The 26345-nt window shown below is 35.1% G+C and overlaps 1 protein-coding gene across 5 annotated transcripts in view; it reads left to right on the forward strand.

Moving 5' to 3' along the window:
- Window positions 1-26345, forward strand: part of LOC144436643 (uncharacterized) — a 78100-nt gene that overhangs the window by 20465 nt on the left and 31290 nt on the right. For 4 of the 5 annotated variants that reach the window (XM_078125477.1, XM_078125481.1, XM_078125482.1 and 1 more), the window contains exons 2-6: window positions 19361-19542; window positions 20513-20794; window positions 21396-21513; window positions 22227-22393; window positions 23316-23473. In XM_078125477.1, the coding sequence (XP_077981603.1) occupies window positions 19470-19542; window positions 20513-20794; window positions 21396-21513; window positions 22227-22393; window positions 23316-23473 (798 nt within the window). In that variant the 5' untranslated portion in view covers window positions 19361-19469. Of the gene's footprint in view, window positions 1-9474; window positions 9491-19360; window positions 19543-20512; window positions 20795-21395; window positions 21514-22226; window positions 22394-23315; window positions 23474-26345 lie in introns of those variants that run through there. The other variant, XM_078125479.1, reaches the window with a different exon arrangement.

Below are 26345 nucleotides of genomic sequence, written 5' to 3' on the forward strand. Positions count from 1 at the left end.
CTGAACTGATATGGTTCAGTAGTGCTATAGGCATAGCAAAGTGTTTGTCTGTCTGTCTGGATATGTGTGTGTGTGTGTGTGTGTGTGTGTGTGTGTGTAAACAACTTAAAGTCAACAATTGCTAGACTGATTGCCATGATATTTGGTGGGTATATTATCTTCGGTGTCTAGTTGGGAATTTGTTCAAATCAAAATGATCTTACCATCGATGTGTGATTTGGGTCAAAAAATGTTCTTTTTGGTCAAAAAACTTAAACTCAAAAACTACTGGGTGAATTGGTCTGAAATTTGGTGGGAAAATTTTTAGGGGTGTTTAGATTAAGAATTGTTCATGATATGCTGATTCCATCAGTGATATGCAAATTAGGGCTAAAAATGGGTCTTTTTGGTCAAAAATCTTTAATTCCAATACTACTAAGCAGATTGGGCTGAAATTTAATGGGATTGCATCTTGGGGTGTATAGATGAAGAAATATTAAGCATATAATGATCTCGTCAGTGATATGCAAATTAGGTATAACAATGTGAATTTTGGTCAAAAAATTATATCTCAATAAGTATTTGGTAAATGAGACTGAAACTTGTTATTTGTGATTGCACCTATCACAGACAAGAAGTGTTACAATCCAAACAGGGATCAACAGCTCCCTCCCAAAACACTTTATTTGTCACAGTCTGTGGTTTCAGCATCAAGCGTTCAGTCATTACATGACGACAATCTGATTTTAGAGGCTGTGTAAAATAGCCTAGTATCAAAATTTTCTTATGGTAATAAATTATGTATCTATATGCATTTAATATGTGTACCATAGCCTGTTTACTGCACTGTTGTACATGTAGCTGGCAGCATACTCCCTTGCCCTTGAAAACCAACAGGGACTAGGCGTAGGAGGTGCAAATGACAGCTATTGATCTTAGTGGCCATATGTGTATTGATGTAGTCTAGTTCCTATATAGTATCGTATTGTTACCATTGTACATGGTTTAGTTAGAGACCACAGTTGGCATCCATCCAGACTGTATATGGATGAGGATTGTGTATTTAATTTTGATTTTTTTTAATTTATAAAACAATTTTATCATGGCTTCCTACTTGAAAAATAAATGTGAAACAACATTGACAAAGTCCTTGTTTGTAACTCAATAAATTGCAAAAGCGAAATAAATGTGTAAAATGTTTGTTATTGTACAGACAATAAGAAACTTTGAGTTACAAACACAGACTTTGTCAATGTTGTTTCACATTTATATGCCAAGTAGGGAGCGATGATAAAATTGTTTTATATATTAAAATACAAAATAAATACCAAATCCTCATCCATATGTTGTCTGTAAACACAGATTATTACCGGCATGACAATATTATGGACTGCAAAATGTTCTATATGCTAGCTATTACTTTCAGAGACTTGTCATTGTGTTACAGTATAAAACCTCATAACAACCAATTTATCTGCACATTCTATTCAGTACCATAACATTTTTTCAAGATTTTGACCACAAAATAACAACTTGTTGACTCATTTCTTAAAATTTGAAAGAAATTGATACTACATGATGGTTTTCCCCTCCATAAGCCATTCAACTGCTACAAACCCGACTTGGTGAGCCAGCAAGTCGGATATAATAAACGTTATTTTTACATAACGTGTGATTGTGAAACCCCACTTGCTTTGTTAATGACTTCTACCCCTAATGATTTCTGGTCAGTTTTGTATGAGGCATAGTACACTAACTAAGTCAATATGTACTGGACATATATTACAAACTGAAAAATTTATGAACATTGTTGTTATCTCTACATTTCGGGCTGAGTAACTGAAATTAAATGTAGGGTGCAAACAAGGATGAATTTTTTTAGACCATGTTCATACGAAATATACAATTTGGTTTTTGAGTGCATTCTGTATAATAGTGTTGGCATAAAGACAAGCTTTCACCATGAAGTAGCCATTGTATTGTTTCTGTAGTGAAAAGGCAGCCATGTTTTTTTTTTAGTACAACTGAATCGCAGTTCATTTTAATAGTGTCGTACACTGTGTGAAGTGTTGGATGAAACATGCAATAGTACAGGTAGGCATCCATCAGTGTTGTCACTTTGTCCACTTGTGAAGTTCAATTTAGTAAGTTGTTAACACCTAACCTCGGCATATTGGTGTAGTATTTAGTATTTGTATAGAGATCTCTAGTATGCTGCACTCGGATGGGAACAGTTTGAATTTACCAGAATTCAGCCAGTTGTAGAAAGTACCAATCCTGATTTAGTGTTACAAACTGACAGTTTTTTTTTTTTTTTTTTTTTTTTTTTTTTTTTTTTTTTTTTTTAATTTAAATTTTTATTACTGAAAGGACTGACAGTTGGTTAATTCCAACCTGGTTCCTTTGATATATACAACTAAACAAACAAAAAACACAAACGTTGGCTAAAGGATGATTGTACAAATGTGTAGTTGTATTTTGTTTTGTGCTATAATGAAAAGTCATGCATGGCCACAACATCTTCACTTTCACTTTGTATACTGATATTCTAATAAAGTTATGGCCCATTTTTCAATCGTGGGTCATCACATAGTGTTATCATAATAAAGATTACTTGGGATCATTTTTTGTTCTGCCCCAACTTTTTTCTATGAGCTCAGCTGCCAAATACTTGTTTTTGCACCTAGATTTGAATCCTAATTCGAAGTTGGCCTTTTAAGTTGTTTGGAAAAAAAATACAATGATATTGGTTATTGCCAAACAAGTGTGTGTTTGATTCAGTTTCTTTCAACATGAATGCATTCATTATCTTGAAACATGGAAACAATGTATGTATATAAGACGAAATGAGTGCCTCGAGAAAGAATACTACTACAGTATTGTGTTCACTATTATTATCCCCTGAAAGCATATACATAGATACCACCACCTTAGTAGTGAAGCATAAAACCCAACCTTTAATGTGATAGCATAGAAGAAGAAATTCACCTCACTTCTTCAGGCTTACATGAAATATTGTCTCATTTGCTGTATAGCCAGCGACTGCATAACAAAGGATGCAATGAACCTGCAACCTTGGGAAAGTAAGTGGAGATTTCTATGTATAAAATGACTTAGAGCATTTCAGAGGGAACAGATAGTTATTCTTTTCATGTAGTTTCTTGCATTAGAAAGGATTCTATGAACTGAAATTGTAATTAAAATATTGATATTTTAGCCCTTCTTGTAGATGGTGCTAAGGCGTAAAAAAAATAATTGTGTGGTTCCGATTACATTCAATTTTAGAATAGGTGGGGTAGGTAGATTTTTTATTTTATTTTTTTACATTTTTTTTCATATGTGAGAGATTTGTAAAGGTAGTTATGTTTTCCGTTGTTTTCTACATGTATATGGTCTCTGTGTTATTGTTTTTTCTCTCATCAGATGTACAGCCATTACAGATTGGAAAAACAATTTTATTTTTGTCATTTTAAGTTGATGTCAGTTTCCAAATCCACTATTTCTTGCAAGACTTCACGATTTTCATAATTTTATTTATTTATTTATTTTTTTCCTCAAATACGTAAAAAAAAGTTTAGGGTTGGCGTGAAAAACTAGGTGGGGGTTGCTTCTGTCTGTTCATCCATAGCAGCCATCTCCCTAACATAGCATGCAATGGCCAGTTTCACTCAAACCTGCCACAAAGGTGAAAGAAACCAGATGCAAATTCTGACATTATCAAATTTGATCGAATGTCAGCAAATTATGGATATAGTGGAGAATGAGTTTAATAGTGAAAAATATGGTTTATTGACTTGCAGTAAATGAAGACATATTTTACTAGTCTTAAAAATCAGTTTAACTTCAAATTCAAAAATGTGTATAGTGACTCCTGGTTTTTTTTTCTTGATTTTAACTTAGAATGAGTAACAGCAAAAGTTTCCAAGGTGCATTTCATATTATGTAGAGTAACATTTTATACGAAAGAATGAAAAATAGTCTAGAAAAATGTTCAGCTCTGGACTGTTTATAGACAAAAGAGTCAACAACAACTGAGATCTTATTCCCCGATATTTTTCTGCATAAAGCCAGGGAAAATACTTGTAACCTAAGGGTTGTCACTGCCCGTCTATCCACTCATAGTGACAACCCTTAGGTTACAAGTATTTTCCCTGGCTTTATGCAGAAAAATATTGGAGAATAACATAATTATACAGGTGCCAGTTATATCAAAGAAAAATCGGGGAAAGTAATGACAATTTTGAACATTTTGACTCATATTTCGAAGATAGCAGAACTAGTGACGTACATGTAGATACATGTAGTCGTGACTTAGCCACATTGTCATGGAATAGAACAACCAGTCTAATACTCCATATTCTTTTGTTCAACTTGGCTCGTGCATGGTATAATACACATTGTAATACTGTTCAAAAAATATTTTTAGAATATAGATTAAAGTTGAGACGATTAATGATTTATCCCTCTGAATAAAGATTACACTATATGTCAGATAGATAGTCAGGTTCCAGTTAGCATAGAATCCAGGCAATTTCAATCGGGGGTTTTGAATTTTGATTTTCCCCCTGATCTGATGGGGAAATAACAAATTCAAAATCCCAATCCGCATGGCTTCCAGGCTATACTTTCAGTATAGAGTACATTGTTTTAATCATGAAGAGAGTTTATTTCTTTTTTTTCAATGTAGAATTGTACAAAATGGATGTTTTGATGCTCACTTCAATATAACCCCCCCCCCCCCCCCCCCCCCCCCCGGTTGTAAACATGTAGACATGGCACATTTCACTGAACATTTATCAAAATAACACAATACAAATAAAACATATACTGTGACAATATAATTACCTTTTCCACAGTGTATACTGCACTTTGTAATAAAAAAACCCAGTGACATACACATTTTATTTGTCTTTTTGTTGTTTGTGAGTTTTGACGTGCTATATTCGTAGTTGTTGACGTGATTGTTGGTCAGGTGTGTAACCCTGAATCAATTGAATGCTATGTTACATGTATTTTGTGTATAATTGGTCCCAATAGTTTTAATATGGTAGACCTGGCAAGCATTATCTTCCACTCGGCTTGTGCTCTCAGTACACAAAACTCAGCATATTTACCTGTTGACTGTTTGAAGTGATTTTCACATTTGCATAACTTGAATAATCAAGGGTCTCAATTTCACTGGTTGTTTACCTTACCCTTGAAGTGGAAGTCGCAACATGGTCAATTTTCCGATTGCAAGATGCATTGTGTGAGACGACATTGCTTGTGTTGTCACTCTAGGCTTGTTTTATCTCTATTACATTTGCAATAACATGTCCATCATGAAATGATGGAAAGAAATGTTGACCTCTTTAATTGTAAGTGATTTTATAGAACAAAGACTTCACTCTATCAATGATAGAAAGGATATTACTGGTAAAGCCAGGATACGCTCAGGTGACAACCATCCCCCCCTGAGTGGCACATGTAAACCCCCTATGTGTGTACAGAATACCATGATGGCATTGTATGGGTATACTCGCAGTGTATTTTGGAACTGGGAACAGGTCACCGTCTGTTCAAATTTTAGGCCTTCATTAAGACTTACCTCCAGGCTGTGACAGCAGTGAATATGTAGCCATGCTATTATCATGTCCCAATTTTCATACTGCGGTGATCATGATGTGATGTAAAATTGGTGTTTTTGTAGGATTTCTTTCATTCTTTTACTGACTTCATTAGAGTTAAAAGCACCTACATGTAACTCAGTGACTCTGACCTTACAACTGTGTTTTACATGGAAAACCGTTCTCCCCACGGTTACTGTGAAAATATATATAATGAAAGCAAAGAATAATGAAAGCATTTAGAATACAGATACATCTGTTATGTTAGGAATGTGCTAGTATTATGGCTTGTATAAAAGAATTAATACACCTTAGTGTCCGATTTGTTTGGAAGTTGTAGTAGCTCCCAAAACTTTGCCTTTAAAGTTTAATATGAATGATTGCGTCTTCCTACAAATCTTGTTTTTTGTCATCTTGTTGTCAAGGAAATTATCAATCTTTTGAGTTCCAATAGACTTTACTCTCTGGGCAATGCAACAAATGCAGTGCCTCACTTTAGAGATCGATGTCATGTACTACATGTAGCTGTAACTGAGGTATTATTGTTTCGATCAGACAAGTTTTTACCAACAAAATATTCTCTGGTTGTTGTATTCATGAAATGTACATTCTACCAGTAAAGTAGTCTTGCTGCTAGACCCCACGGGCTATTCTGTTCACTATCTATCAAAAGAGAAAGCCTGAGGTCTAGCAGCTAGACTACATAGGACACAGCTTGCATATTCATGTCTCACTTGCATTTATACCTGAATTTGCTGGCAAAGTAGTGAATACATGTAAATAGCCTCATTTTTGCTTGCTTACGTTATATTATATTCCTACTTTTTTTTTTTGTACCTCCATGCTATTGAGCTGCTTCGTGAATCTTTTTTAATGGACGTACCTATATAACTCACGGTAATGAAATTTACATACATGTAATGTACCCTCAAAGCGGTATTCATTGTACATGCATACATGTGATCTTTGTCTGAAATACATGTACTATTGTGAAATAGGGTTCGAATCTCTGGGTTCATACAAATGTTCATGTACACACCTAGAAACTTCTAGAGTTTCAAAAAACTCCTGGATACTCGCTGGAAAATTGATCAATGCTATGTTCAACACTTCTGTGTTTAGCAACATGTTTTCCGTGGTTTTCATGTAGTATTTGTAGTACACCCCAGATGAGTCAGCAAAAATTTCAGGATTCTATTCCAAAGTAGTTTGACTCTGTGAATAGAAATTTTCATTACTAAGTATGAACCCAGCATTCATGAATATTCATTCGCATATTTGCAACATGACGCATTTTGCTGGTCAACAATCGTGGAAAATTTATGAAAACTCCACAAAGTTCTGGAATTTTATTTGACCTGAAGTACATGTATATGAACCCTGGATTGTGCCAAGATAATGGAAAATCAAATGAAAAGAAAACTAATTTTTTATGAGATTTTCTTGCTAGAGTACAGCTACATTTGTACATTTACTGTAGACAGTGATATGTACCAATGAGCGTATACTGTTGTATGAATATTGTCAAGCCAGATGATGAATGTAGCCATTTATATATTTTCCGTAATAAGATTTTTGTCAAATGACACTCTGTTTCATGTGAAATGGTTTTGATTGTATTAATTTGAGTATAGTAGTGTGTTCCTTCTAACTTTGTAAGTTGAGAGTTGAAAAGGAAAAGAAAAAAAGCCTACTTGGGTGCGAAACTACCCGGCAGTCGAAGATATCCAAGCTGTGTTTACACCGAATTAACTGTGAAAAGAAAATGAATGAATTTCTGTGTATTAAGTTCAAAGTGAAAATGATGCCCCACTACCAGTGAAAGCTTAAAATAGAAATTACACTTAAGTTTTGGACATTGTTGTGGTTGATTGATTTATTGATTGTACTAAATTTGTAGACAAGGTACAATGTTCATTGGCTGAACTATCCTTGTTTACTAAGAAAAAATCTAGGGTTTGACACGGGCAGATTAAAAAATGTTCCGGGCTTTAAAAAGATTGAAAAAGAAAGAAAACATTTGCAGGAATGGTTGGTTATTAAGCTTGATCCAACCAAAATGAAAAAAGGAACCACAACCATACATGTATACTATTGAGTGGGATACTGTAAACCTCGATATTTTCACTAAGTACTACAAAATTTTGCATTTTACGGTCTTCAGCAAGTTCTCAAAAACCAATTTTCTCTAATTACCAGACTGGTACATTGTGTTCAATGTACAAGAAGGCATTTTAGTCACTACTTATTTTTGCATTTTTGTTTTCCAACGAACTTAGCGAAAATAAGTCTTTGGCGAAAATTTCCATGTTTACAGTATCATCACCCAAGTGGCTGCTTATACAGATGAGATGAAACGTTGTAATCTCTGTTTAACTGAGAAACTGTATAAACAATGCTGATAAGCACATGCTACTGAACAAAAAATCTGAATTAGTCTCCAAATGCTGCCACGAAAACAGATATTTCCAACTATAAGTAAACTTCCGAAAAAACATAGTTTAGTCCAACCATCTTGTTGCACAATGTATGTATACACAAACATTTAGGTATACATATCAACCTTAACAATCTCAATTTTATCAGTTATGTGATGATTGCTGAGGAAGTGTGAAACTCTGAGTAACGACTTATAACATCCTTATTCTTTAGAGTATACATTGTATATATATGATATACATATTATATTGTATCATATCGGAATATTACGCTGTCATTTGTATCAATGTGGTCATATCGTATCATATCATATCGTATTATTACGCTGTCATTTGTATCAATATGATCGTATCGTATCGTATCGTATCATATCGTATTATTACGCTGTCATTTGTATCACATGGTATATCATATTGTTTTTTATCACATATTGTATCCTTGTGTTCTCATTCATATCACATTGTATTGTATCGTATGTTGTATTATATACTAATGCATTATGTCATTCGTATCATATGGTATTGTATCATATCACTTCGTAAATTGTGTTGTATCAAATGGTATTGTATCATATCACTTCGTAAATTGTGTTGTATCATATTATATGATTGTGATCTATGTCATTCATATCATTATGGTATTTATACATAATCTCATGAAATCAATGTTATTTTTAACTTTTATGTCATAATGCTCCTCGTATGACTGTACAGACTAATACAAATTCTAGCCAGAGGTAGTCCACGGAATCGTACGAGGATCATTATGCCATGATATCATATCATAATCACATATCATATTATATCATTATATCATCGTATAATTATCATATTATATCATATTATTTTGATGAATATTCCTAAGCATACAAATGTAAGTGAATTATTGCATATAGTTTAGAAAGAAATTTTAGATGTTAAATTTAGCTAGGAGAGAAAATGATTAATTTTTGTGAAGATTAAGTCTTGTACCATTTTTCATAAGATTAACAATAGCAGCAGTCTGGTCGTTCTTGCAATGGATCAATTGATCAAAGTTGTGATCTAAAATAAATATATACCTGATGGGTGACTAAATTCTGGATGTTTTCCAGCAACACAAAGTTTTTACTCTGCGTCATTGATAAACTCATAACAACATTGTGATATTCCAAGAATTGCAAAATGAAACTTCCTTTGTACATGTTCCTAGGACTCAATTAAGGCCTTGATTTGTAGTACAATTCCGACTAAACTCAGAGTACAAAGTGAAATGTCTCGAGAAAATTGTTGTCACAAATTTTCTGCAATGTCTTTAGAAATATGTTGTCACAGATTAACATAATTGCGAGAAATATCTGTAGAAACATGCTGTCATGAAATGTAAACAATTGTGCTTCAAATAGCAAGAGTCTAAGTGTTTTTGTTTAGCTCGTCTTTGTCATTGGTTCTGTGAAGACTACATCTGTTTGTGATGTGTTGTGTAAGGTAGGATCAGTCTACACATATCATGTAATACTAATATTATAATTGTGTGTGGGTGGACTACTTGTATATTAATACACTCTCTCCAAACATGATTTATTTATGACATCTGTAACATGTTTTTCTCTCACACGTTTTTATAGTTTTTAACACAGCTGAACTGAGGTTCATTAGGGCTATAGTGTGTGTTTATGTTGTGTGTGTGTGTGTGTGTGTGTGTGTTTATGTGTGTGTATGTGTATGTGTGTGTATGTGTGTATGTGTGTGTGTGTGTGTGTGCATGTATGTTGCATTTGTGTATATGTGTGTGCGCATGGGCATGTATGTTGTATGTGTAAGTGCATATACAGGACTGAAAAATGGATGGGTGGGTGGGAGCGGGGATGGGACAACTTGAAAGTTGGGGGAGATGTGATCTTTTTAAAATCTGTGTTTGTTTGTGTGCATGTGACATGTATGTGTGAATACTTGTACAAGTGTAGGAGGTAACAACTTAAAATACAATGTGTATGTATGTGTGTATATGTGTGAAGTCGAAAGATAAACAACTGGAAGTGTGTGTGTGTGTGTGTGTGTGTGCATACATATGAGGGGGTAAACAAGTTAGAATGATGTATAAAAATTGTATTATATAGTTGCTGTTGTCTATTTCCACCTTTATTTAACTGAGTCAGTCAACATCACATTATCTCTTGAGTATACATGTAGTCTGACAGTGTTTTTGATAAGGGCAGTAAGCAGGTAAAATCTACCGAGATTCCCTCGTACTTTAACTGGGCATGGGGTTCCCAGACAAAATCATGGTAGGTTGTATGGGAGATTATGCAACTTTTGCCTCTTGCTGTTACCCGGGTTCCCCACCATTAGCAAAAATGTTGATAGATACTGCCACCTTGTTTGAATGATGTTACATGCAAGTATAGTAACAGGTATAATATTAATGTTTGGCAAAGCAGCACCTCTTTTGTAATAAAGACTGCAATATGAATTAATTAATTAATGTTGTCTTATAGTTTGAAGTAGTGGAACATATGATATTGACAACAAATTTTATTTGACAAGATATCAATTTTGGTGAGAAATTCATAAAATACTAATGTGTACACTTTCATTGGTGTATCACAAATTATGACAAGGGTTGTAAAATGTTAAATTTTTTTCAAATTGATATTGACTTGATAAATATGAATTATTGCAAATTCTCTAACTATTTCAAGATTACTTAGGAGATTAACATTATGTACATATATTATCATATGTATCAGGCATTTTACATAGGCATCAACCCTCTAAACCCACCCCACCCTATCATCTCCAACCCATCCCACCTCTCATTCCCACCGGTGACCCCACTCCACCCTACCCTATCATCTCCAACCCATCCCACCTCTCATTCCCACCGGTGACCCCACTCCACCCTACCCTATCATCTCCAACCCATCCCACCTCTCATTCCCACCGGTGACCCCACTCCACCCTACCCTATCATCTCCAACCCATCCCACCTCTCATTCCCACCCCACCCCACCCCACCCTACCCTATCATCTCCAACCCATCACACCTCCCATTCTCACTTGTAACCCCACCCCACCCCACCCTATCATCTCCAACCCATCCCACCTCTCATTCCCACCCCACCCCACCCCACCCTACCCTACCCTATCATCTCCAACCCATCACACCTCCCATTCTCACTGGTAACCCCACCCCACCCCACCCTATCATCTCCAACCCATCCCACCTCTCATTCCCACTCCACCCTACCCTATCATCTCCAACCCATCACACCTCCCATTCTCATTGGTAACCCCACCCCACCCCACCCTATCATCTCCAACCCATCCCACCTCTCATTCCCACCCCACCCCACCCCACCCTACCCTATCATCTCCAACCCATCACACCTCCCATTCTCACTGGTAACCCCACCCCACCCCACCCTATCATCTCCAATCCATCCCACCTTTTATAACACTGCCAAGCATTTAAAATGGGCCTTTAAAGAGTTAAGTTTGTCGTCAGTTTGTCGGAGTATATGTAATTATCTTTTGATGGGCTTGATAATCATAATTTCTTGTACATGTATACTGTAATGCGTGGTATCAGATGTGATATTGAATACTAGTATGTCATTAAGACTACTCACAATAATAATGCTATACATCGATAGTGTCCATGCATGTACGGAATATATAGTTTCTATACAGGTGACGCCACGTCTAAGGTTTGTGTAGTTATTGATTGTAAAGTATACACATGCATGTATCTGCCATGTCAGTACAATGTATCTGGATCAGGTTGCTATGGTTATCTTGGTTAATTCATTCATGACGTCCTTGGTTTATAAACCTAGATATGCCTTACTTCCAAATTACAAAATGTACATAAACTTAATTAAGAAATGTGAGTTTTGATATAAAAAATTATAAACCCAGAAACTGTATTTAGTACTTCTGTATTGGGCACACCATGTAATGTCTTAGTCAATGCATAAGCGTAGTCAATTGCACTACAACACCATTTTCACTTACTAGATGTTTTTTCATTGATTGTTCTCGGTTATGACCGACATAAATGTTTTGTACCCGTAAGATTGTATAATGCATATATAGTAATACCGATAGTACATTTTTGAAGCCATTGCCATCTTAGTCTAGTTCCATGACGGACAGTATACAATTTCACTGTCTAATCAAGCCAATGACTCAAGGTGTTAATTGTGGTTTGACCACATAGTGAGCGAAGCGCAAACGGCGCGTCAGTAGTAATCCATCACAAATTGACAGGCTGTCAAACGTTTTTTGACCTTTCTCATATTTCTAGGACTGATATGATATGCAGATGTCCAACCAGGGCTCCACCTCCAGTCTGTTTAAACTAAAATCACGTGGGGACGCGACGACGTCATCATGTTTATATGAACACTGTTGGGGGGAGCACAGAATTCTGTGCAGGAGTCATGGGCTTGACTAGACGGTAAAAATGTATATTGTCCATCATGGAACTAGACTATTGCCATCTCATGTTTTCTGAATTTTGTCACAGTCTTACACCTGAATAGACAAATGCACACTTTGTGTTTTGTTGTATGTATGTCCATCGAATTATTTTACTTGTATTGCCACCTTAAAAAAAACAATCTATCTGAAAAAGTAAGCAATCAGAATGTACTTGGAGAACTCAGGTTTGATCTACATCCACTCATAAGAAAACTACATTTGAAGTTTTGATATGAGCATGTTCCCTTTAGCAAACATGAGAGTATTTGTAAAGGACCCCTTCAAAAGAACCCTCCTTGTATTGCCTATCTATTACAGTAGTTTCCTCCCCTTTTGGTTGACTGACATGAACATGTCTGTTTTTAATAATAGAAAACACACGAGAAATAACATGATTAGATGTTTAATGGGTACATATACTACATGAAAAGTTTTATTGAAACCATGGAGTTAGTCTTTCTGGCTTTCATTATTTCAAAAGTATTTTGTAGGAAAACGACAATTTTTGCGTACAAGCTCACAATATCTACTTTAGAGTAATCCGTTAAGGCAATAACCATGTCAGTGAAGTGATCTGTTCTAGGCAGTCGTGTTTATGGACTTTTAGGGAAAATAATCTAACTAAATGGATGGGAAAGGTTATAACACAAAGTAGTCAAGAAAATATAATGTTTATGACTCTCAATTTATATCATGTAAACTATTAAAGCTTGAAAAAGCTGCTTTAAGGCGTTTCAGGTTTTAAAAAAATAGTTATAGATGGTTGAAGCTTTTACAGTAATGATATTTCAGAATGAGGATATCACCCATTATTCAATATGTACACGTTGATACACCCACTGTTGTGAGACTCCATATGGTAATGGTAATTTAATGTTTTGTATTTTTTCCTTTTCTCCTATTTTGTTTGTAGCCTACTGTCGTGAAGGACTAATGCTACTATATTAATTTCAGTTATCGTAACAATTGAACCATTTTAATTTTTAGCACAACTGAACCAAATAAGGTTCTGTAGTGCTATACATGTAGACATGGTGTGTGTGTGTGTGTGTGTGTGTGTGTGTGTGTGTGTGTGTGTGTGTCTGTCTGTCTGTCTGTCTGTCTCTGTCTGTCTGTCTGTCTCTCTCCCCCCCTCACACCTCTCTCGCGCTCTCTCTCTCTCTCTCTCTCTCTCTCTCTCTCTCTCTCTCTCTCTCTCTTTCTCTCTCTCTCTCTTTCTCTCTCTCTCTGTGTGTTCTTGTGACTAATACGAACTACCTTGTTTATTTATTGGAGATAGTACAAACATGATTATTAGTTTAGATTAGATATGATATACATGTAACTTTATTACAATAGTATATATAGACAATTGACAATTCTATTTGGGTAAATAAGTATATTAAAGAACACTGCAATGGAATAGGCTAAAAATGTTGTAAGTATAGAAAAAGTAAAACAAACGTTGATTAAATATTTTGACATGAGTCTAGATACATACAGCAGATAGCAATTATAATCTTTTTGTTTTGATTGCATTATAAATCTAAATTGTTCTTTCTTTTCTATCCTATTGAAATCTGAATTGATATTATCAATTACACTAAATAATGTATCTCTTTATTTTCTATATAGTTTGCACTGTGTATCAAATAACGTTCTTAGTCTTCTACTGTATTACAATTTTTACATCATCAATTGGTAAACAAATTTATAAATCAATTAGTATCAAACAATATCTTATTGACACAATTGAAAACAGAAAGGAGTTTGTTAAAACTATTATAGAATAGTATATTAGAACATGTTAAAATATTTTGACTATTAACATTTGAAGTATTTATCGTTGTGTTTTTATTTTTTTCATTTTTTTCCCTTCCTCAGTTGATAACTTTATTTTTCTTTGGTTTTGTTTGTTGTATGTGATTTACTAGTTACATCTTCTCTAATTTTTTAGTAGTGTGTTTTAATTTTCTACTAGTGCTGTTCCTAACATGGTTAGTGAGCCCCTAATACAAAAGGGATGCAATAGATAAATAAATAAATAAATAAATAAATAAATAAATAAATAAAATAATAATGTGTGTACATCATATTCTCATTGAAATAAAAACCAAAGTGTATAATGAATAAATCGTAAGAGGAGCTATTATAGTTAAGTTCTAGAAGGTGTATGCAATTATAAAACATTTAAAAAAAACATTCAGAGCATACTATAATGTATTGTAACAATGAAGTGTTTCTGGAGAAGAGTATACAATGTCAATGTACATGCAGTGTTTTTGTTAAGGGCAGTAAGTAGGTAAAATCTACCAGATTTCCCCAGTCAATTTACCAGGGTTCCCAACTGGTGTTTTTGTTAAGGGTTGTAACAGGTAAAATCTACCTAAGTTTCTCTGTCATTTTACTGGGGTTCCCTAGCAGTGGTTTTGACAAATTTTGTTAAAGTGGCCATATGGATGAGAATTTGGTATTTATTTTGGATTTTTATTTTATAAAACAGCTTCACTATGTTTTTCTACTTGAAAACATAATGTGAAATAACATATACCAAGTCTATGTTTGCAACTCAATAAACGGCAAAACATTAAACAATGTGTAAAATGTTTGTTATTGTACGTACAATAACAAACTTTTTGCACTTTTTGCATCTTTTTGTAATGTATTGAGTTATGAACATGGACTTGGTATATGTTATTTCACATTATTTTTTCAAGTAGAAAAACATAGTGAAGCTGTTTTATAAAATAAAAATCCAAAATAAATACCAAATTCTCATCCATATGGCCACTTTAAGGGTACTAAGCAAGTAATATCTACCTGAGTTCCTCTTGTCATTTTACCAGGGTTCCCAACTAAAATTACAGTGCAATGTATTGGAAACTATGCCAGTTTGACCATATTCCCCCTTTCTGATAGGAAAGACATTGGACATGTGTATACCAATGTAGGGTGGAAAATCCGTAATACAATTCATGCTATTAACATTAAGACAAAAAAAACCTCAATGAAACAATGTAAAAGGTTGAATCTATAGGTGAAATACTCATAACATCTTCATTTTTTGGTACTTTGTGATTGTTTTGTGTAACAGTTTACAGTTTGATATATGCAGATATGCAATACACACACCCACTCATCAGAATGTTATGTGTTCCACTTGTACGTCTGCATGTGCTCATGCGTACTTGTAAATTTGACTTTCACTATCACTATTAACATAATTGTTTGTTGTCTCTGGAAATGATGATGATATGCTGGGTGCTACATGGTGGTGAGTGATTTCTATTCTTGTTTCAGTTTTTATGCATAAACTGGTAGTTTTAAATCTTCAAAGGAATCAGTGCCGTTAGGGAAATAAGTAACACGTACGTACATACATGTACATGTATATTATTGAACATAACATCTACTTGTGCCACTATGTAGATTTGTATAGGTTAGGTTACGCCGGTAGTATCTATGCTATGAAGGATGTAGTTTTTATAAGTACTAACAGTACATTCATACTGAGTGAGTATACATATACATGGATATCTCCAAACTAATGATTGTAATGTTTGTACTATCTCCAATAAATAAACAAGGTAGTTCATATTAGTCACAATTGATGCTGTTCGAAATAGTAACATGTAGATGTTTGACTTAGTTGAACATTGTACATACATACAGATGTACATACATCCATTCTACCTGTACAGTGATGTAGATTTGTGTAGTTACAATGGCATCGGTAATATCTGGTCAACTTGATGATGACGACAGTACTGGTAATCTCAAGGGACTGTTACAGAGACGTGTTCTTTATGAAACAAAAGGTCAAACAGTGCTACTGTACAATGTATAGTACTTAAAGTATTTAAACTTTACTTTCATTTTGTCAAAAACATTTTGAGTGAATTCACAGTTGATATAAGATAGTTGAAGTAGGTACCATGACACAGTCAATTCAATAGCTATAGTTATAGATACATGTCCACCACCACCATGCATGCAGTGTCCTGGTATTGAAGTAATCTAGTCTGGATGCCAGCGTGGTATAAAATCGTCTCTAACCCCATCTAGTTTAACTGACTCAATCGTGAACCAAAAGTTATTCATGCAAATGAGTACACCCCAACTGTAGCACTAGACTTTTAATAGTAAACACGCACTGTTTACATTGTTTAGGGCAAAGTACACCACCCAACACCCTTTTCATTTTACAGAAAGACTTCATACCCAGGCAGGTATGAAGTGTAGAACCTAGTGGTAAGAGACACATGAGCTGACTTCTCAACCATCTACAAATGTTTAGTAGGAACATCTAGATCAGGAGAACAGCTGCATCAAAAAGTTGTTCTGGTATGACTTGAATGTACATGTGTGTGTGTGTGTGTGTGTGTGTGTGTGTGTGTGTGTGTGTGTGTGTGTGTGTGTGTGTGTGTGTGTGTGTGTGTGTGTGTGTGTGTGTGTGTGTGTGTGTGTGTGTGTGTGTGTGTCAGTCTGTCTGTCTCTGTCTGACTCTGACTGTGTGTGTATGTGTGTGTTTGCCTGACTGTGTCTGTACATATTGGTTTTACAGTGCAAAATATCATACAAATGACAAATATAAAATTATAAACATTACAACGGTATGGTGGTCTAACTTAAAATTACAGGTAGTTGGGGTAAAAACCCTGGCAGAGGATAATATTCCAGTTGACACTATGATAACACACACTGGTTTTTTGATTGCAAAACACTATAAATTTATTCACAGACAGGTGTTTAAACTCCTCTCAGTTTTCAGGGTCTAGAACTTTGCTTAACAGTTAGTGATGTCAGATACTACTATATTGTGATGTGTCAGCTACATTATCAGTCAGTGTCAGTGTTTATTTTACATGTAAATGTATAAACTTGAACTGTTTGGTGGTATACTGTATATCATAATTCTATGATTATAAGATATTCATAATTATTGCTACAAATTTATTGATTCCTGAAACATCATTTTCCCTTTAGTGTATGATATTTGTAATTGTTCCCACTAATGTATTGATGCCAGAATTTTTATTAAAATCCATCCGGCTTTATGCATGAAATGGTTTGATACGCGATATTTTATACAAAAAAAGTGTACGTTCCTTTTCTTGTAGTGATAAACAGCAACAGTCAACTTAGAACAGGTTGAGTCTTTTGAAATCATCATCGTAAACCACGCCCTCTTTTATGGCACTGTCACAAGACGCAATGCCAAGAGGTTTCACAGTGTCGAGGAAGAAATAACAGCTCTGGTTTGCAAGAAAGACTCAAATCTTTGCTGTTGTACATTTTTACTGTCGTATGGAGTGAAAAAAATAAATGTTTTGTACAGTAACCACTTGAATAGGCAAACAAATGATAACACTTGGATTGTATGGTTTATTTGTTATTTATTAATAATTATTAGACTCTTTTAGGGGATAGATTTGCCATCTTAACAGGACACGTCAGATAGTTTTAGCAACTCCTTTTCTGTAATTTTGTATTTGTGAAATTTTTAGTTTGGGTTACAGAATTTCTGTATTTCCTAGTTTGGAAAATGCAGCTATACATTATTGTCTCCAAGGGCCTTCCATTCTGAGATATTGAATTGGATATGATCAAATTTGATTGCTGTGGCCCACACTTATACACAGTATACAATTACATACAATTTAATATTAAATTTTACTTTTAAGTACTTCAAGCAAGTAACAGATAGACTCGTGATTTTCCATGTAAGTGATATCAGATGAACAGATACAATGGGATACAGTCATGTAACTAGATAGGATTTTGTGTTAAGGAGTGTAGATGGATGGCTTGTATCACTGTCAGTCTGTTGTTAACTTGTACATATACTGATAAACTGAAAATTTTGACTCAACCAACCCTAAATTTTTTGATTCAGTGAAATAGGGTAATATAACAAATTATACGCAGAGTAAAAAATAGAATGTCACTGATGGTATAGTCTGGATGCCAATGTGGTTTTGTGAGGTTTTTGGGGGTTTTTTGTGAGTGGAGGTGTAAATCGTAACAATACTGTATAGGAACTAGACTAGTGAGTGGAGGTGTAAATCGTAACAATACTGTATAGGAACTAGACTAGTGTTTGGAGGTGTAAATGGTAACGATACTGTATAGGAACTAGACTAGTGAGTGGAGGTGTAAATGGTAACGATACCATATAGGAACTAGACTGTGAGTGGAGGTGTAAATGGTAACGATACCATATAGGAACTAGACTGTGAGTGGAGGTGTAAATCGTAACGATACTATATAGGAACTAGACTGTGAGTGGAGGTGTAAATGGTAACGATACCATATAGGAACTAGACTGTGAGTGGAGGTGTAAATGGTAACGATACCATATAGGAACTAGACTGTGAGTGGAGGTGTAAATCGTAACGATACCATATAGGAACTAGACTGTGAGTGGACGTGTAAATCGTAACGATACTGTATAGGAACTAGACTAGTGAGTGGAGGTGTAAATCGTAACGATACCATATAGGAACTAGACTGTGAGTGGAGGTGTAAATGGTAACGATACCATATAGGAACTAGACTGTGAGTGGAGGTGTAAATGGTAACGATACCATATAGGAACTAGACTGTGAGTGGACGTGTAAATCGTAACGATACTGTATAGGAACTAGACTAGTGAGTGGAGGTGTAAATCGTAACGATACCGTATAGGAACTAGACTGTGAGTGGAGGTGTAAATGGTAACGATACCGTACAGGAACTAGACTAGTGAGTGGAGGTATGCAAGGTTCCCTGTGTATGTCTTTCATATTTACTCTGCAGGACAAAAGGAATCATTGGTGAATGATGTTACAGTAACATCTATTGAATATGAGCATTATTTTAATCATATCACTTTTATATTCTGTTATTTTACAGATGTAGTTCATAACAAGACAATTATACAGGAATATCGACAAAGACAATTCATTCAGAACTTAGAAGTGATGATTCGTCTGTTCATGAAGAATACACTGTGATCAGTATCATGGAGAAACCATTAATTTTGTTGTCAGTTATTCTGATATGTCTACCAAGTACGATTTGTCTACTCCTTCAAAGTAAGTAAATTGCAAATATTTTCCACATACGTACGTACATACATACATACATGCATACATATACATACATTCATACATACATACATACACACACATACATACATACATACATACATGCATACATACATACATACATACATACATACATACATACATACACATGCACACATACACGCATGCATGCATGTATACATGCATACATACATGCATACATACATACATACATACATACATACATACATACATACATACATACATACATACATACACACATACACACATACATAGACATATAAAATTCAATTGGACAGAGTAGTTTGTCAAATTTGAAGAATAGCAAGAAAAAGAGAAATTGAATATCGAAATTTGATATCTGATAAAGAATTCATATGCAGCCCAACATGAAGAGAAATGCTAAATAATACAAGACAGACTCAGATATAATATATCATGGGAGTACATTTGAAATGTGGTAGGTTTCAGTTTTTTAGCCGCCAATAGGCGCCACGTGGGGGGGGGAACTATTTAATTTCATGTCCTTAAATATGTATAGCAGAAAGGCGGCCATATTGTGATAGAAAAGCTCATTTTTTTCCTGTTATCGCCAAACATTTAATACATATGCACACCATTCTAGTGTCTATGATGAGCTTTCTAATGAGACCATGACCTTTGATCTTGACAAACAATTTCGAGGTGAAACAATTTCCACTCTACACCTATTGCCCAAATGAAATCCATTTTGTGGTGTGTCATCTTTGATGATGGCCTCACACCTCACTGCTTTTATTGTAACAAAGGTATGAGGTGTGTTAAATCTATAGAAAACAATTTTATTATTTAGCTTGATGTTTTTCATATTGAGAATGTGATGTTCTATAAAGTATATGTCCGACTTTGCAGCTCCTTCACATTTGACCCTTGACCTTTGAATATGTAATCATATTTTTTTTACACGTATTTTCGACAGCTCCTTCACATTTGGTTCAACAACTTGGCAGTACATTTCAAATCAACTGTGCCCTCTCCAACAATGACAGCTCATTATCTGTGACAAACGCAGTACAAGATTTGATGTGGTATTTTAAAGGCGAAAAACTACCTGACAACATGTACACAGCCATCAACGACACCACTTCGCAATTAACACTAGATAACGTTACTCTGGATGAGGCAGGAAACTACTCATGTCTTCTAGAAGGCCCTCAAATGGAAACAGTTGCTATGTCGACCACCTATGTACAACTTGGAAGTAAGTTGAAGAGCTAGTCTATTTGTCACCTATACAGGTATAAATTATAGCTCGCGCAACAGCTGCATATCAGCTCAGTGACTAGTATGCATGCACATCCCAGATGCTAAGTGAAGTTTTTTTGAGTGGTTTTACCCGAGGATGCATTACGGCACAGGGACTACGCAGACGTGTTCCATATGTTATGTGTATTCTCCACACAGAGGGAGCTATTTACAATATCATCATGAGGCAGCTGGTTGTGATCACAAATGAATCTACCCTGCACAAGCTAATGGGCTTTGCCTAGTTATGATATTAGTTTATACCTATATATTGTAATTAAATGTTTAAATCTCTCAGTTGGTCTCGGTAGTCTCAACATTTTCCTGTTACTTGTGCTTTGCTGTACAATGTAGATTGCTGCTCATGTACATGAACATTATGTAATTTTCTGAAAGAACACAAAGTGAAAGCAAGAAACATAATTGGTAAATACAGGCTAATTAGAATTAGTGGATTGTGGTAAATACATTAGTGTCAATACCATGGTTTGTAGATAAAACCTTGATAATAGTGGTGTTCATGGCAGTTCCTTATTCTTCTTTTTTTTCATCTACAGCCCTGCCAGGTATTGCCAACTTTTCATGTGTTTGTTACAATATGGCTGACATGTGGTGTACGTGGGATGAAGTGAATAGTTATCTACCAACGCAGTTTGAATTCACATGGAAACTACAGTAAGTCTAGACACTAAACATAAATACAGTATCAGTACATACATACATGCTACCAATGAAGGAGTCCATACAAAATGTACACTGTATGGACAGGACTAGTGCCATCTGGTCTATATCATAGGACTGGTCGCAAGAGAATTAGTCACAAGGACCGAAGGGACCTTCATTCATCAGTTAAATTCCTCAAGGAACTGTGAGTTCTCCATATAGTTTCTTTCCCAAAGGAAAGCAGGCTGTTAGAATGACTAGGCTTATTTGCGCGTCTGCTGTCGCAGTCAAATTTCATGTTTTGCGAAACGTTATATTCAAGCATCTAGAGCAGGTCAAAAGTGTTAGCTTCATATTGCAAATAAACATATGATTTTTCTTCTGGACTACAGCCACAAGGGGGATACCCTTCCAGACCATCCCCCACGGTCATGCAAACATGGCTACCATTTCACCCTTTCCATTTGTTTCCTTCTCCTTATGTTGCTCAGTCTCAAAATACTTAGAACACTGGGGATGACCCAGTCCCAAGGAAAACTATTATACAATTTTACTGTGTATGTCATGGCATATATTTCTGATTCTCTTTGAAAAATGACTTTTTTGTCTCTTCCAAATCACAGCTACTGTACAATTTTTTGTATTGTTGACTTTTTTGTCTGTTTCAAATCACCACTACTGTGCAATTCTTGTGTTGTTGACTTTTTCTCTGTTTCAAATCACAGTTTCAGTTCAGAATGGACACCGTGTCCTGACACGACGGAAAAGGGACCCAATTCTTGTTTCTTTGACTTCTATGCTAATCTGGGATCACTTCATCATATGAAAGTGAATGCAACCAATAGTCTAGGCTCTACTTACCAAACTGTATGGTTTAACCCAGATGTGGAAAGTAAGTACTAACAGTTTTACTTACCAAACTGAATGGTTTAACCCAGATGTGGAAAGTAAGTACTTAACAGTTTTACTTACCAAACTGAATGGTTTAACCCAGATATGGAAAGTAAGTACTTAACAGTTTTACTTACCAAACTGAATGGTTTAACCCAGATATGGAAAGTAAGTACTTAACAGTTTTACTTACCAAACTGTATGGTTTAACCCAGATGTGAAAAGTAAGTACTTACAGTTTTACTTACCAAACTGAATGGTTTAACCCAGATTTGGAAAGTAAGTACTAACAGTTTTACTTACCAAACTGAATGGTTTAACCCAGATGTGGAAAGTAAGTACTTAACAGTTTTACTTACCAAACTGAATGGTTTAACCCAGATATGGAAAGTAAGTACTTAACAGTTTTACTTACCAAACTGAATGGTTTAACCCAGATGTGGAAAGTAAGTACTTACAATTTTACGTGAACTTTTATGTAGTGTGTCAGATTTCATTACAGTTGATGGAGAAATTTTTGAGATATCATGTCCACAGACAGAGAGACAGACAGACACAGACAGACAAACAGACAGACAGACAGACAGATCCATAATATCATCTCTCCTTATTGGATATACAATATACAATATTCCTTGTACTGGTGTTGAAGAGGGACAGGATGTGTTCACTTCTTTTTGATTCAAAGGTTATAACTAGTATTGTTAAACTCCATATTAAATTGCCACCTGTCAAGCTGAGTGACATTTTACATAGTGTGACTTTTAACTGATTTGAATGACAGTACATCTAGTTCTTGTTCAGGTAGGCTTTAGTGTGAACAGCCAAGTATTGTCAATTTAGTGTCAAATTTGAAATTTTTTTCAATCTAACTTGTAATTTGTGCAATATTCATGAAATACGATAACATTTATTTGTTGCAGCTATTCCATATCCTCCAGAACACTTACAAGTGATACCAAAGAGTCCTCACTCACTCCAAATCAAATGGGAACCACCAACTGATTGGTATGCAAGCATCTTTTTTCTCCAGTACAAGTTACAGTACTGTAGTGAATGGGAACCAGGGAACTGGTCCAAGGTAGTTACTGCCACCATTTCTTTTTACCTTACATCTTCTAATCATAAGTGTTATGTACTGTTTTCCTATCCACAGTGAAACTTTACCCTCTAGACAATGTAGTTGTTGATGCTACAAGTGCATTCTCTCTCTTGGTATCATGGAGAGCCCCTAGCACTTGGTATGTTGATCATTTCCGGTTGCAGTATAAATTGCAGTATAAAAGTCAATGGGAGACTGAATGGTCTGAGGTACATGTATCACCATTCTGTGTTTGTTTCCATGTGTTGTGTGCTGCACTGGCTGTTTATGGCTGCTTTTGCCAGTTGGTTGAAATAGCGCTAAACATCGATTTAATTCCAAAACTGTTGAGACCCATTTCTGCTCAAAAAGTCCCCCAAACTCCAAACTTAGATAAAGAAATATATGAAAGATTTTATGTAGATCACATAATACAGAATTTTGTTCAATTTTCCAAAGTATTAGAAAACTGTAGGTTTTCAACACTATCACTAGTCTGTAAGGTACGCCATGGCAGGGCGCCCTCGCACATCAAGAGAGAGAGGAGCGGCGTAACACAACTTATCTTACAATCTAAACTATCACATGAACAAACTTGGAGTAAAAGTGATGTAATCACTGACTACTAAAAAATGGCAATACTTTACCATGACTTACAGGAGACTAGCACATGATATACCTTTTGGTATAAATGTTGCCCTCTAGAGGTCAAATTGAGAGCATTCTTATACTTTCATCCAATCACAACCAGACTACCATAATAGGTCACAGACAGAAGGTGATTAGGCCTAGTTCAACTATTTATCATACATTTGTCGTACAATCAGTTTTAAAAAAATTCTCAAAACCAAACATTCTGAACCCCAATATTTTGACGTGACCTAGCCATCCCGACAGTGGATTCATCTATAGTATACATACTACTTTAATGCTAAAATTAAAACCAAACTCATTGAATATTCTCTATAAAAATTGGGTATTACCTTCGCTTTGAGTCATATTTTCTCAGTTCCTGCATCAGTGAAATTAGTATCGCCATAGTTTATTGAAAAATTTGTTCTGCAATCTGAGCATAGAAGGGGTTCTTCATTAGTAGCAGAGTCTGTTGCTTCTTTACTGAAAAAACAAACAAACAAGAAATCCAAGGAACTGGGTGACGAAATGTCAAGGGTCAAGGGTCAAGGGTCAATTCAGTTTTTATATGTACACTAGCATGTAGTCAAATATTTCTTAACGCATGTACCTCTACAGATATTTTGTGGTGGTGAAAGGTGGGGGTTAGCTCCTTGGCTTGTGTAGTTCCATTCTTCCTCCATTTGTGACTGTTGTGAGTTTTTCATCCATTGAATTTACTTTCATAGTACCAAATAACAGCATGATGCAGCATGTTTTCAGCCAGTTGGAATACATGGATATGTTTTTATGAATTTTCTACGTGGCTGTACATGGCATGCCTTTGATTAGATTTTAACGCATGTGGCAGAATTGCTATTATTTAGGTTATGCTACAAAAACCCATACTTTGCGTTATTATCATTAAATATTAAACACATATTTGCCAAAGTCCCTTTCAAAATCTGTCTACTCAGAATTCACTATTCAAAGTTGTTGGTTTTTTTGGTGAAAATTTAAACGTCCTCATAATTTAAACTTAACATAACAATATCTTAATAATAAGCAGTCACACATAGCTGTCTTTGTAAATGTCATGTTAACCATATTAATACTAACTATACAGTAGTACATCACATTGCAGAAATATACATCACATCACATCGCATCACATCACATTACATTATATTACAGTATCACACTATCACGTCACACTACAATATCACATTACTTCACATCACATTACGATATCACATCATATCACTTCACTACATCACATTACATTACATTACATTACATCACATCACATTGTAGCACATCACATCATATCATATCACAATATCAAATCACAGCATACAGCAACATCACATCACATTGTATCACATCATGTCACAATAGTATCACATCACATCACATCACATCACATCATATCACAATATCAAATCACAGCACACAGCAACATCACATCACATCGCATTGTATCGCATCACACTACATCACAATATCATGTCACAACAGTATCACATCACAGTATCTCGTCATACCATGATAATTTTGTTGTCTCGTATATTTTATTTCATTTTTATACAATTATCAGTTCTTTTGAATTGATTTCAACATTTGTGCATGTTTTCCTTTTGACTTTGCATGTGTTTAGTTTGTTGATGATGTTTTATTTTAGTTATCTACTGACCATTTATTTGATTTGTTTAGTTGTTTATGTATCATGTTATTTTAGTATGTTACAATGTCCACCTTTGTTGACCTGACTCCATTTAATTGTATACTGTCCTCTCTATTCCTGCATGTAAAACATAAACACACAGACAGACAGACAGACACACACACACCTACATACATACATACATACATACATACACACCTACATACATACATACATACATACATACATACATACATACATACATACATACATACAGACAGACAGACAGACAGACAGACAGACAGACACAAACACATCCTTCTACACACACGTGCACAGACACACACCTACATTGTACCTACCTACCTGCATACAGACAGACAGACAGACAGACACATGCACAAACACATGTACACACACACACATGCGCGCACACACACGAATGTTTGTTCATAAACGATACAGAAAATAGCACTCCAATGTACTGATAGCTATTCAGTCTGCTGCAAAAAATGCATCATGCATGTCAAAATTTGCTTGACAGGTTTAATCCTGCACATAAAAAATGAAACCTTCAGTATATTTCCCAATGGATTC

This window comes from Glandiceps talaboti, chromosome 6 (assembly GCF_964340395.1).
Source record: "Glandiceps talaboti chromosome 6, keGlaTala1.1, whole genome shotgun sequence".
NCBI lineage: Eukaryota > Metazoa > Hemichordata > Enteropneusta > Spengelidae > Glandiceps > Glandiceps talaboti.